The sequence below is a fragment of the Notothenia rossii genome, assembly GCF_949606895.1.
Source record: "Notothenia rossii genome assembly, chromosome: 6".
Taxonomy (NCBI): domain Eukaryota; kingdom Metazoa; phylum Chordata; class Actinopteri; order Perciformes; family Nototheniidae; genus Notothenia; species Notothenia rossii.
Genome location: NC_136909.1, coordinates 88,293,486 through 88,307,618, shown reverse-complemented (window position 1 = coordinate 88,307,618; position 14,133 = coordinate 88,293,486). Strand labels below are relative to the sequence as shown.

The following is a 14,133-nucleotide window of genomic DNA, read 5'->3' as shown; positions in this document are numbered from 1 at the left end:
ATTATTATTCAAATCAATCAACTACGTTTTATGGAAGATATTGCTGTATATCATTTAACAACATGAGTAGAGGTTTCTGTACACCTAAAATACTGAAGTTGAAGTTACTGTCCTGATGTGTATCATTCATTTGTTCATGTTGTGTCTGGTGGTAAGATTAATTAATTAATTAATTAACGTATTTATTATTTTTGAAACATTACAATACACATCAAATACTAAACATGAAATGTATAGTACATACCAATACATTGTACAAAGGAAAATATATACAGTACATACAAAGAGGAAAGTCTTCATTAAACAGTTGGGTGAATCTGGAAGAAAATGAGGAATTGTTTACTATTCAAACTGTTTTTATTTGCACTTTCAACAGTAACCATTCATATCACATAAATGACACGAAGGTTTTTGAATGAGCTTTGATACTTATATTTTAATTGGATTGCCTATTAGTTTATGCAGCTCAAGGGGTCACATCATTTGTATAATATAACTAGTGTTTTTGCTTATCGATATTAGGTAGTTTATTATTATGTTACATTCTTTAACCTGTCTTTAATAGTGTTAGGTGAGCTATTAAGCATGTGTTAGATGACCAGTGACTCTTCTCTAATCATATTACTTTACCACATTTCGGATGATGCCATAACTAATGTTACATAATTATAGAAGACACATCCGAAGTGTTATTTTTACTTATTGATTAGCAGCCGACATTCACTGAAAGGATGCGTCCGTCTCTCGTCTGGTTCATTACAACCAGTAGTTACAAAGTGTTACAGTTACAACCTTAATCAACCAACCAAGCTAGCCATGTTGTCTATCCGAATCCATACCATATTATTTGATTAAGTTACAGTATGTAGGGCAGGCCTACTTATATTTCCAAGATAATACAACAGTACACAACAGTACACTAGCATCATCCTAAGTGCTGGTTAGCATCACAGCATATACGCCAGAGCTCTCAAGTCTCACGCATTTCACTCCATTCACACGCTCACACGCCACACCTTGTATTTCTCACACAGAGATTTCTTTCCAGGGTACCGCCCACCAAGTTGCGCCGCAATTTTGTAAACAAACTAGGCTTGTTTGAGATGCGTGCACTCCACTAGCACCCGTTGACATTCGCGATACAGAGGGCTTCATACTCCACTAGCACCCCCCCCGTTGACATTCGCAATACAGAGGGCTTCATATTCCACTAGCACCCCCCCCCCCCGTTGACATTCGCAATACAGAGGGCTTCATACTCCACTAGCACCCCCCCCCCCCGTTGACGAATGACTTCTTCTGCGAGGATTTATAAAAGCAGCTGGAATCCCTTAAGTTGCATTACTGCCACCTACAGTATGTATATCTGCTGAGTGTCATTATTCAATTGGATAGGGGATAGATAGGGGAGGATCGTATAGATATAGGATCCTCCCCCTATAGGAACCGCCCCCTGCATCCAGACCCATCTCCTCTGTCCATCAGCCTCTGGTCGCGGAACCCTCGGTAAACAAACAAAAGGAGACTCAGGGGACAGCAACGTAACTTTCGTGACATAAAACCACAAGCCCAAAGACATGAGAAATAGCCACTTCCCTTAATTTGGAGTTTGTTTGAGCGTCGAATCACGATGGTTCGAGGAGCGTCTGGTCCAGCCGGCAGGAAGAGGAACTGCAGAGGTCCGTTCTTGTGGAGGAGCAGGAAGGATCCGGTCCGGTCCGGTCCGGTCCGGTCCGGTCCGATCTGCGGCGAGGCGAGGCAGCAACAGTCAAGAGAAGAATAGCTGTCGTCTAGCACGTAGTCGGCGTATTTATGTGGGAGTGGATTTGGCAACTGGCGAATGAGATCGCTGATTTTCACTGGGTGCCGGTGTGCCAATCGGCAGTGTCTGTGTCTTTGTTGTGACAGTTCGTTGAGGAGGTTAAATGAGCATGCAAATCAAAAGAGTTAATCGCTATATAGCGCACAACCTTAAAATCACAACAAGATCTACTGGAGGGAAAAAGGCACAGGAACACACACAGCCATAACATTTACGATCAATCCTGAAAGAACACAACATCTTTATATAACTGCTCTGTGTGTTTCTTTGTATGTAAAGTCTGTGGTGCAAACATAATGTAACAACATGATTCCTCACAGAGAGGACCAGCAGAGCTCAGAGGTTCCCAGAGGTCAGTCTGCCCAGCAGCATCAGACACAGCTGGACTCCATATTTACGGTCTGTACATGAATTACAGCTTCTTTTACATCTATTCGGTTCAGCATACCACCATGCTGCACTTTCTAAGCTCATACTTTACTTTTCATTTATTTTTCATTGTATTAAAGGTGGGGTAGGTAAGTTTCAGAAATCGGCTCAAATGGACTAACATTTGAAAGTACACAGCCAAGAAGAATCCGCCCCTTCCTTCAGACTTCCTTACAGAGCACCTCCTCCGCGAGAGCAGGCTGCAGTAACGTTACATATCAGGCAAAGCTAAACACATCTAGGTTAGCAATACTACACAGCCAAAGCAACTCCGATATCGACTCTGGTTTGACTTCTCCTAGTTTCCACTTTCTTTTTGTTCTTAATTTGCTCCGTTACATTTTTTCTTTTGCGACCAGTAGACGATGTTGAACCTAACTCTGCCATGGTGAAAGTGGCCGCCTGTTGCAGTACTGCTGCAGTGCACGCCCTATGACGGCACGCTCAATGAGGGCACGAGATACATTTGTGCTTGCACGAGATGGAAGGCTGACAGACAGGGCGGCAATCCAATCGGTTTGGTTGTAGTTTTTACAGTATTACGGGTTCCACAGATGACATCTTTTTATGGATTTGTTGTCAAAGCACTTCAGATATTCATTGCTATCGGGATGTTAAGAGCATTCCATGGAATATAACAAAAAGTGTATCTCGAGCCGGTTTCTGAAACTTACCTACCCCACCTTTAATAAACTTGTTTTATTCTGTTAAATCCTTCGTGGATTATGAGTATGTCCAACATGGATCTGATTAAATTCTTAGTTTGATTAGCCGCTTTCACACCGAGTACTTTGCCGTACTTAGTTCCTAGTACTTAGTCCCGCCGAACCCTTTAGTCCCGGAACTGTCCTAGTAGATCGCGTTCACACCGGAATAAGTTCCCTGAGGGAGGATTAGGCAAATGAAGCCGCTGACGTCACTTCTTCTTTTTCTGCTTTGGGTTTACTGGCAGGCCGCAAACCACTTCACGGCATAAACTGCCACCCGAAATCGCCACCCAATGTTCCACTGCAACACTCCCCACACACGCACACACAGTGTATCCGCGATTGTTACAATGAAGGCTCGATAATCAGTTCACGGCATATAGGTGTAAGCAGGGGTAAAGTGCTATTTTTACAAGTGGGAAGTGGACCTCACCTCCTCTAGTGGGGTCCGGGGCATGCTCCCCCGGGAAGATTTTTTTTTTAAATATTGAAGTTAAAAGCATCAATCTGGTGGACTTTGAGAGCAACATTAAGAGATCTATGGATACATCTCTCAACACCATATGAAACAGAACTGTAAGCAGATTTTCTATTTCTTTATAGATATTTTACAAATCACTCCCCTATTAAAACAAACCGTTCGAGACCCACTGAGATAACTAGACTAAAGTGAACTATCTCAGGGACGTGCACACATAGACTCTTGAGCACCTGCCCGTTTTGCCCTCTGGACAGCAATGTGCCCTTTTGAAAGTTCGTTTTTTTAATTTATATTTTACAGTTTACTGTATGTGTGGCTCATGGTAACATCGATCAATTCTGGATTAAAAGCTTCTAATATATACAACAATGCCCCAAATGTGCGTTGTAATTTTGTCAGACATCCCCACACGTGCCCCGCGGCACTCCCGTACGTGCACTGGCTGCAGCCCCTCCCTTCCCTGCTTTCAACGTGAAGGCGCAGCGCGCAGAGCAGACAGTCAGTCACTCAGTCAGACAGGCCACGGCGGGTGTGTGGTGCAGCAGCACGCAGCAACACGATTAAAAGTGCCCTAGTGACGACCAAGTAAGTAACCACCAGGTAACAAATACAGTGTATTGTTTAATCCCCTAAATCAGATGCCAAACTAAACTATAACCTCACTTCTTTTCTTGCATCCATCCATTTAGTCTCGTTGTGCACTTTGCAATTACGACATACAAGATGTGCCTTTAATAAATCTCACACTACTAAGGCAGCCGGCGGTTCCACCAGGGGCGACAATCCGGGGGGGGGGGGGGGGGGTTTCGTCCCCCACTAGCTTCAGATTGGACCCCCCTAAGTCATTTAGAATAATAAAAATAAATGTTAAAATAATTAATGTTTTGATAATAAATCAGTAAAATCAGGCAAAAATAAGAATTAAATAACATAACCCTAACCTAACCCTAACCCTAAAACCGAAATAAAGTAACCAAAAACCGAAAAGAAACTAACAAAATCCGCCATTATCCGGCAAATCTTCGCGCACAATTTCGGAGCGCACAATTTCGGCCGCCACGACGACTCAGAAGGTGCCCTTTTTTTTTCTCTTGAGCACCTGCCCCTATAAATGTCTGTGCGCGCCACTGAACTATCTAAACACTGAGAGAGTCCTTTACTTCACCTGAGCTGAGGTTATCTGAGACTCTCAGTCTGACAGGAGAGAGATCTCCCTCCACCTTGTTCTTGAAAAAGCTCCTTATATCCGTTAGCTTGGCTAGTTAGCACCAGATGCTAACCACAACGATCTCCGGTAGATACCCACCGGTGCGCGAGCTCTCTCTCTCACTCGCTCGCGCACAGCACACAAAATGGCTCGTGCCACACACACAGAGCAGAGCTTGAATGAAACACAGAGAGCCAGAAGTAAGCTACTTGTACTCACGAGGCCTATTATGTGCAGAATCCCTCTCGCTTTCAGGTGGTTTTGATTGAGTGTCCACACGTGGACGTTTAAGGACTAAAAAACGATCCATTTGTCACTTTGCTGTTAGCAAATAATTTGGCGCTCTAGCTAACAGGAAGTCACTCAAGTGTCACAAAGTAATTTAGCCTATGGGTAGGTCAAACATCTAATGGGTGCTGGCCATTGGCCTAATCATATCACCTGTGTTGGCTTTATGTTTTTGGTCAAAAATGTGTTTGTTTCACATTTGCATTGATGTAATCAATCATTTTTCTAATTTCATTTAATAAAAATAATAACAATAATTTTCCAAAAAAGCCACAAAAAGACAACAACACATATATGTATTGAGGGTGCTTAGGGGGTGCTTTGGCAATCCCGGGGGGTGCTTCAGCACTATTCCTGGGAAAAGTACTCCGGTTTGAAAGCGCCTATTGTGTCATTCATATAATCTGTTGCAGCTGCTGGAGGAGAACATCATCACTTTTGTGAAGAACGAGCTGAAGAAGATCCAGAAGGCTCTGAGTTCAGACTACCCAGAATGCTTAGAGAGTCAGAGGGAGGATGAGGAGGTGTTGGACGGTGAGGATGAAGAGCAGAGGAGGAGCAGCAGAGAGGCATTTCTGAACATCACACTGCACTTCCTGAGGAGCATGGAGCAGGAGGAGCTGGCTGACCGTCTGCAGAGCAGTAAGAGGGTTTCTATAGAGATTTAACAAGCTGGATAAATGTTGACTAAAGTCTCAAGAGATGGAACAAAGTATATTCAGATCCTCATTCTTTAAGGATGTATTTGACTCATTGATCTGATTTGTTGTGTGTTCATTCAGGACTAATTACTGGAGTGTGTCAGCGTGAACTTAAGTCTAACCTGCAGGAGAGGTTCCAGTGTGTGTTTGAGGGCATTGCTAAAGCAGGAAACCCAACCCTTCTGAACCAGATCTACACAGAGCTCTACATCACAGAGGGGGGGTCTGCAGAGGTCAATGCTGAACATGAGGTCAGACAGTTTGAAACAGCATCCAGGAAACCAGACAGACCAGAAACAACCATCAGACAAGAAGACCTCTTTAAAGCCTCACCTGGAAGAGATGCACCAATCAGAGCAGTGCTTACAAAGGGCGTGGCTGGCATTGGGAAAACAGTCTTAACACAGAAGTTCACTCTGGACTGGGCTGAAGGCAAAGCCAACCAGGACATCCAGTTCATATTTCCATTCACCTTCAGAGAGCTGAATGTGGTGAGAGAGAACAAGTACAGCTTGGTGGAACTTGTTCATCACTTCTTCTCTGAAACCAGAGACGCAGGAATCTGCAGGTTTGATCAGTTCCCGGTTGTGTTCATCTTTGACGGTCTGGATGAGTGTCGACTTCCTCTGGACTTCCTCAACACTGAGATCCTGACTGATGTCACAGAGTCCACCTCAGTGGATGTGCTGCTGACAAACCTCATCAGGGGGAAGCTGCTTCCCTCTGCTCGCCTCTGGATAACCACACGACCTGCAGCAGCCAATCAGATCCCTCCTGAGTGTGTGGACATGGTGACAGAGGTCCGAGGGTTCACTGACCCACAGAAGGAGGAGTACTTCAGGAAGAGATTCAGAGATCAGGAGCAGGCCGGCACCATCATCTCCCACATCAAGACCTCACGAAGCCTCCACATCATGTGCCACATCCCAGTCTTCTGCTGGATCTCTGCTTCAGTTCTGGAGGAGGTGTTGAAAACCAGAGAGGGAGGAGAGCTGCCCAAGACCCTGACTGAGATGTACATCCACTTCCTGGTGGTTCAGTCCAAAGTGAAGAACATCAAGTATGATGGAGGAGCTGAGACAGATCCACACTGGAGTCCAGAGAGCAGGAAGATGATGGAGGCTCTGGGGAAACTGGCTTTTGAGCAGCTGCAGAAAGGCAACCTGATCTTCTATGATTCCGACCTGACAGAGTGTGGCATCGATATCAGAGCAGCCTCAGTGTACTCAGGAGTGTTCACACAGGTCTTTAGAGAGGAGAGAGGACTGTACCAGAGGGACAAGGTGTTCTGCTTCGTCCATCTGAGCGTTCACGAGTTTCTGGCTGCTCTTCATGTCCATCTGAAATGTATAAATTCTCGTGTCAACCTGCTGTCAGAAGAACCAACAACCTCCAGGCTGCCTAAAGTCTTCAGAGCCAAACCTGAACTAACACATCTCTACCAGAGTGCTGTGGACCAGGCCTTACAGAGTCCAAACGGACACCTGGACTTGTTCCTCCGCTTCCTCCTGGGTCTTTCACTGCAGACCAATCAGAAACTCTTACGTGGTCTACTGACAGAAACAGGAAGTAGCTCAAAGACCAACAAGAAAACAGTCCAGTACATCAAGAAGAAGATGGATGAGGATCTGTCTCCAGAGAGAAGCATCAACCTGTTCCACTGTCTGAATGAACTGAATGATGGTTCTCTAGTGGAGCAGATCCAACAGTCCCTGAGTTCAGGAAGTCTCTCCACAGATAATCTGTCTCCTGCTCAGTGGTCAGCTCTGGTCTTCATCTTACTGTCATCAGGAGAAGATCTGGACGTGTTTGACCTGAAGAAATACTCTGCTTCAGAGGAGGCTCTTCTGAGGCTGCTGCCAGTGGTCAAAGCCTCCAGGAAGGCTCTGTGAGTAAAGAAACATTCAAATATGTAAGGGATAATGTGCTGCGACGCGGCCTTCATGCCGATCTAGATCCCTCCGCTTCGCGTCGGGCTCCTGATCGGCCTGTCGGTGTTCTTTTCCCCATCATGACCAAGTCACTGCACATTATCCCGCTTATCACACGGCCACATTCTCAACAAAGTAACGACATGACTCCCCCACTATTAATTGAAATGCTTTTGTGGATTTAGAAAATGATTTTATTGATTTAAAAAATAGCTGTATGTATTGATTTAAATTGACATGCATCCGCTAAGAAAAATAGTCCGTTGTTACTGTTTGAACTAACGTAGCAACGGCAGGAACTGCTTCCATAGCGTTTTTGAGGAGCTTTTTGATTACAGATTTGAAAACATCGCTGCTTGCTTTAAAAGTAGCAGAAGTCATGATGTCAAACCTTGGGGAGTATCTAGATATCCCTGCCCTAATGCCAAAGGAGCTGCACACTGAAAATGTGTCGCCATTTGATGTCTGTGTCTGGACCGCTGCGTAAAAGGAGGATTTCTGCCCGTTACTTCTCCGCTGTTTTCTTGTCGCTCTTGTCTTGTCAGTTTGCTTTTCGGCCAAACTGTATATAGTTAAATCGAACTGACTTCTTTCTGCAGATGTGAGCGTCCTTAACAACGGTCAATAAGTGCTTGACAGCGGTCTGTCTGTTCGGTATTAACAACGTGTCATGTGTTCTGAATTGACCAATCAGAATCGAGTATTCAACTAACACATGTAATAACATGAAGTAGTGGTGGTCTAATGGATAGTGAGGTGGGATGAAGATCGGAACGTTGTGAGTTCAATTCCCGCCAGGAACACCACCACTCGTGTGCCCTTGAGTAAGGCTCTTAGTCCTTAGTTTCTCCAGGGAGAATGTCCCTGTAATTGTAAGTCGCTTTGGATAAAAGCGTCAGCTAAATGAAATGTAAAGTAAATATTATGCTCATCTTTTTAAAATATTGTTTGTACTTTCTTTATCAGACTGAGTGGCTGTAAGCTTTCAGAGAGAAGCTGTGGAGCTCTGTCCTCAGTCCTCAGCTCCCAGTCCTCTAGTCTGAGAGAGCTGGACCTGAGTAACAACGACCTGCAGGATTCAGGAGTGAAGCTGCTGTCTGCTGGACTGGAGAGTCCTCACTGTGCTCTGGAGACTCTCAGGTCAGGATCCATCAACATGTTGAGCTCCCTTTTGAATATTTATTGATATATTGGGCTGCTGTTGCCCAGAATGGAAATAGGTGATAACCAATGGGAGGGTTATTGATTCGATCCCCTCTCCCTGAGGTTAACATGTCAAAGTGTCCTTGGGAAGGATACTTGACCTCAAATTATTTTCTAGACATTGTATTGAAGTGTTTGTTAGTTGCTTCAGTAAAAGCCTAAGCTGAAATAACATGTATGATTACTGGATGAGTTTTCTAAGTTCACTGTACTCAAGTTATTTTTCAACCCAGTTGTGATCGTCAATTTTCAGACCCTATGTAACATAATATACTTTACAGTTTTTATGTTTTTCCCAGGAAAGCATGTTATATAAAAACATAGTCCACTTTAACATTTGCTTCCATTTATATTGTTGTCTCCTCAGATTGAGTGTCTGTAACCTGTCAGAGAGAAGCTGTGCAGCTCTGTCCTCAGTCCTCAGCTCCCAGTCCTCTAGTCTGAGAGAACTGGACCTGAGTAACAACGACCTGCAGGATTCAGGAGTGAAGCTGCTGTCTACTGGACTGGAGAGTCCTCACTGTACTCTGGAGACTCTCAGGTCAGGATACATTGATATGTTGAGCTTCCTTTTCTGGATGTATTTCACTTACTATAGTAAATGAACTATTTTTAAACCCGTTAAATTATTCTTTGCTGTTGTGTTCAGGTGCAAATCTACACACTCTTCTCCCTTTCTACTTTTGACACATTTTTAACATTGGCTTTCAATCCACCATGTATGCTAAATGTTTGCCATCAGTTCAAATAATGTAGGATTCCTCGTATTTATGATTATAGGGTCTTAATATTTTGTTTTTTAATTTGTAAAAAGGAGTAAATGCTGAACTTTTAATTTAAATGTTTGTCCCTTCAGACTGAGTTATTGTAAGCTGTCGGAGAGAAGCTGTGCAGCTCTGTCCTCAGTCCTCAGCTCCCAGTCCTCTAGTCTGAGAGAGCTGGACCTGAGGAACAACGACCTGCAGGATTCAGGAGTGAAGCTGCTGTCTGCTGGACTGAAGAGTCCTCACTGTGCTCTGGAGACTCTCAGGTCAGGATTAATCAACATGTTAAACTTATAGCCAGTTAAATTGCGATGTACATTAATGATGGATACACTCATAACCTTTTGTTGCATCTGCTTCAATAACATTTGTTATTGTTTTTTGACTCACTCTTGTATGAACTTGTGTGTACGTGTTTGTGTGTGTGTGTGTGTGTGTGTGTGTGTGTGTGTGTGTGTGTGTGTGTGTGTGTGTGTGTGTGTGTGTGTGTGTGTGTGTGTGTGTGTGTGTGTGTGTGTGTGTGTGTGTGTGTGTGTGTGTTCAGGCTGTCATGCTGTCTGGTCTCAGAGGAAGGCTGTGTTTCTCTGGCTTCAGCTCTGAGATCCAACCCCTCCCATCTGAGAGAGCTGGACCTGAGCTACAATCATCCAGGAGACTCAGGAGAGAAGCTGCTGTCTGCTGGACTGGAGGGTCCTCTCTGGAGACTGGACACTCTCAGGTATTATAAACATATACAGTGAAGGAAATAAGTATTTGATCCCCTGCAGATTTTTTAAGTTTGCCCACACAATACATTAACAGTCTATCATTGTAATGGTAGGTTTATATAAACATTGAGAGTAAGAATATCAAAAAGAAAATCCAGAAATTGACATTATATAAAAGATAAAAATGTATTTCCATTTAACTGAGTGAAATAAGTATTTGATCCCTTTGCAACAAACAAGGATTCTGGCTCCCACAGACAAATAATTCATCTTCCTTTAAAAAAGTACTCCTAATCAACTTGTTACCTGTATAAAAGACACCTGTCCACAGAATCAATCAATCAGATTCCAATCTCTCCACCATGGGCGAGACTGTAGAGCTGTCTAAGGACCTCAGGGTGAGACTGTAGACCTGCACCAGGCTGGGATCGGCTACAAGACCACCGGAAAGCAGCTTGGTGAGAAGGAGACAACTCTTGGTGCCATTATTCAGAAGAATAATGTGTGTGTTTCTAAATGGAAGAAACACAAAATGAGCATCAATGGCCCTCGGTCTGGGCTCCACACAGGATCTGGCCCCGTGGGGTATTGATGATCATGAGAAAGGTGAGGGATCAGCCAAGAACTACACAGGAGGAACTTGTTAATGATCTCAAGGCAGCTGGGACCACAGTCACCAAGAAACCTATTGGTAACACACTACACCATAGTTGATCAAATCCTGCAGTGCCTGAAGGCCCCCTGCTCAAGAAGAACACGAGAGGCTGTCTGAAGTTTGACAACGAACATCTGAATGGTTCAGAGAAGGCTTGGGAGAAGCGGATGAGGTCAGATGAGACTAAAATGTTGATCTTTGGCTTCAACTCGACACGCCGTGTTTGGAGGAAGAGAGATGCTGACTATAACCCCAGAACACCATCCGTCAGGCATGGAGGTGGAGACATTCTGCTTTGGGCTGTTTCTCTGCTGAGGGGACAGGAGGACTTCCCTGCATCGAGGAGAGGATGGACGGGGACATGTCCCGTGAGATCTTGGTCGATAGCCTCCTTCCCTCAGCCAGGACACTGACCATGGGTCATGGAGGGGTCTTCCAGCAGGACAAGGACCCTGAACATACGGCCAAGGCAACACAGGAGAGGCTAAAGAAGAAGCACCTTCAGGTGATGGAGGGTCCTAGCCAGTCTCTGGACCTTAATCCCATAGAAAATGTGTGGAGGGAGCTGAAGCTTCCAGATGCCAAGCATCAGCCTCAACACCTGAAGGATTTGGATCTTCAGAGAGGAGTGGACCAACATCCTTCCTGAGCTGTGCACAGACCTGGAGACCAACTACAAGAAGCGTCTGACCTCTGTGTGACCTCTGTGTGTCCAACAAGGGTTTCTCCACCAAGTCCTAACACATGTTCTGCAAGGGGATCAAATACTTATTTCACTCAGTTAAATGCAAATACATTGTTATCTTTTATATAATGTACATTTCTGGATTTCCTTATTGATATTCTTTCTCTCACTGTTTATATAAACCTACCATTCAAATGACAGACTGGTCCTTTCTTTGTTGGTGAACTTACAAAGTCTGCAGGGATCAAATACGTATTTCCTCCACTGTGTGTATGCCAAGACAAAAACATTGAAGGGAACTAAAGACACGGGATAAGACTCAGGCAGCAGCTCTGTGTTTACAGAGAAGACACGACAACAAGAAATACATCTTTATCATTTTAGATTCTGATCTCCATTTTAATGCTCATTTTAATTTGCTGACCAAAAACTGCTTTTATCATTTTGGCAATAGAGTCAAAATCCATCCAACAACCTAAAAACAGCAGAGAGCATCCCACTCCTGATGGACACCATCTGCACTGGCTCCTGTATCTGAATTGATTCTGAAGTGCTTCTCCTATTTTTAAAGCACTAAATGGCCCCTCCCTCTTTTAAACACAATGATGAAATATCAGATGTCCTGTGAATTCATCATCATAATAATAATAATAAATGGTATGGTCAAAGCACCTTTCATTGCTCAAAGCAAACCCAAAGTGCGTTGCATGAAAGATGCTTTTAAATAAAGTTCATTGATTTTCCTCTTCAGATTCCAGGTAAGAGAAACACTCATTGACTGCTGCTAGCAGATGCTGAGGGAACACTAACTGAACACTGATCAACTCTTACATCTTATTCTCTGAGAAATAATAATTGAAGTTAATGAGCTTTATTTATCGACTGATCTAAAATGATATCGTGAACATGTAGCTTCATCTGTGGAGAATAACAAAGCTTTGAGTTTGAGAGTGATGTCCATGTCTCCATGCTGCTCTGACCCCCCCCGCCTCTTCTTTCAGGATGGAGCCTGCTGGAGTCCGATGGTTGAGACCCGGTCTGAGGAAGTGTGAGTGTGGTTTAATTTGATTCATGAAAACAAAGCAGCCACCATCTTGAAATGTAACCTTCATCATCAAAGTGTCAATAAATGAACAGCTGATAGATGAATAACTGCTGCTGTTCCTCTCCTCAGATTCCTGTGAACTCTCACTCGACACAAACACAGCACACAGGAACCTCAAACTGTCTGACAGCAACAGGAAGGTGACATGTGTGAGAGAGGAGCAGCCATATCCTGATCATCCAGAGAGGTTTGATATCTGGTGTCAGCTGATGTGTAGAGAAGCTCTGACTGGTCTCTGTTACTGGGAGGTCGAGTGGAGAGGAGGGGTTTATATATCAGTGACTTACAGAGGAATCAGGAGGAGAGGAGAGAGTGATGACTGTTTGGTTGGATGGAATGATCAGTCCTGGAGTCTGATCTGCTCTGGTGGTGGTTACTCTGTCTGTCACAATAAGAGAGAAACACACACCTCCTCCTCCTCCTCCTCCTCCTCCTCCTCCTCCTCCTCCTCCTCCTCCTCCTCCTCCTCCTCCTCCTCTGGTAGAGTAGCAGTGTATCTGGATCATCCTGCTGGCTCTCTCTCCTTCTACAGAGTCTCCTCTGACACACTGATCCACATCCACACCTTCAGAACCACATTCACTGAACCTCTCTATGCTGGGTTTAGGTTCTGGTCTGGTTCCTCAGCGTCTCTGGTTCCTCTGTAGGAGGAAGAGTCTCCTCCTGTTCCAGAGACTTCCTCCCTGCTGCCCAGAGAGTTCAGTCTGTTCAGGATCAATGCTGATGTTAGACCAACGTTGTTTAAAACATATATTTCCATCTATTTGTTTTTAACCGTGGTGTACTTGTTATGTGTTTTTACTTATTGTTCTTCTTTATTATTAATAATGTCTTCCTGCTTTGTTATATTTGAATATACAGTCTACTCTTTTCACTTTATCTGCACTATACATCTTTTGATGTAATAATGTAGATTTCCACTTTTCGGACAAATAAAGGAATTGTGATTCTGAAAATATGCTTTTGCTTCAGATTCAATATCTTCACTGTGATTCAGGAAAGTGCAACAAACATCACTTCACACACAAATACAGATAGAAATCAAACACATGGAAATACAGAAAAATAAATAAGATTTAAAGAAAAGAAAACCTCTGGAGCGCTCTCTGAGCTTTCACTTAGTTTGAACAACAACACGTCTTTCTGTTGTGTTTGCAGTTTTTTTTGGCGAGAGAGATTTAGTTTAACCGTAGGACGGATAAATAAATAATAATAATAATAATAATAATGTTAATAATAATAAAAAGGAAATAGAAATACTATACAAAAATAATCACAATTATAATAGTAAGAAATAATAATACAAAAATAAAAAATAATAATAAACACTCAAATTAAAACAATTAAAGATAAATAAAACAAGATAGTGATACAAATACAAATTAAATACATTTAAATAGAAAGACTTTCAAAACAAATATTAAAGTGTTTTTTTTTCGTTTTAAAGT

General features: G+C 43.4%; 1 protein-coding gene across 1 annotated transcript in view; it reads left to right on the top strand.

Annotated features, from left to right (window-relative positions):
- The window catches only part of LOC307044222 (uncharacterized protein), a 16,282-nt gene extending 2,677 nt beyond the window's left edge, over window positions 1-13,605 (top strand). Inside the window, exons 3-11 of the mRNA XM_079689304.1 lie at window positions 2,143-2,221; window positions 5,348-5,576; window positions 5,717-7,523; window positions 8,533-8,706; window positions 9,137-9,310; window positions 9,626-9,799; window positions 10,078-10,251; window positions 12,582-12,628; window positions 12,755-13,605. Coding sequence (XP_079545430.1) covers window positions 2,143-2,221; window positions 5,348-5,576; window positions 5,717-7,523; window positions 8,533-8,706; window positions 9,137-9,310; window positions 9,626-9,799; window positions 10,078-10,251; window positions 12,582-12,628; window positions 12,755-13,332 — 3,436 coding nt within the window. The 3' untranslated portion in view covers window positions 13,333-13,605. The remainder of the gene's footprint in view (window positions 1-2,142; window positions 2,222-5,347; window positions 5,577-5,716; window positions 7,524-8,532; window positions 8,707-9,136; window positions 9,311-9,625; window positions 9,800-10,077; window positions 10,252-12,581; window positions 12,629-12,754) is intronic.
- The last annotated feature ends 528 nt before the right edge of the window (window positions 13,606-14,133 follow it).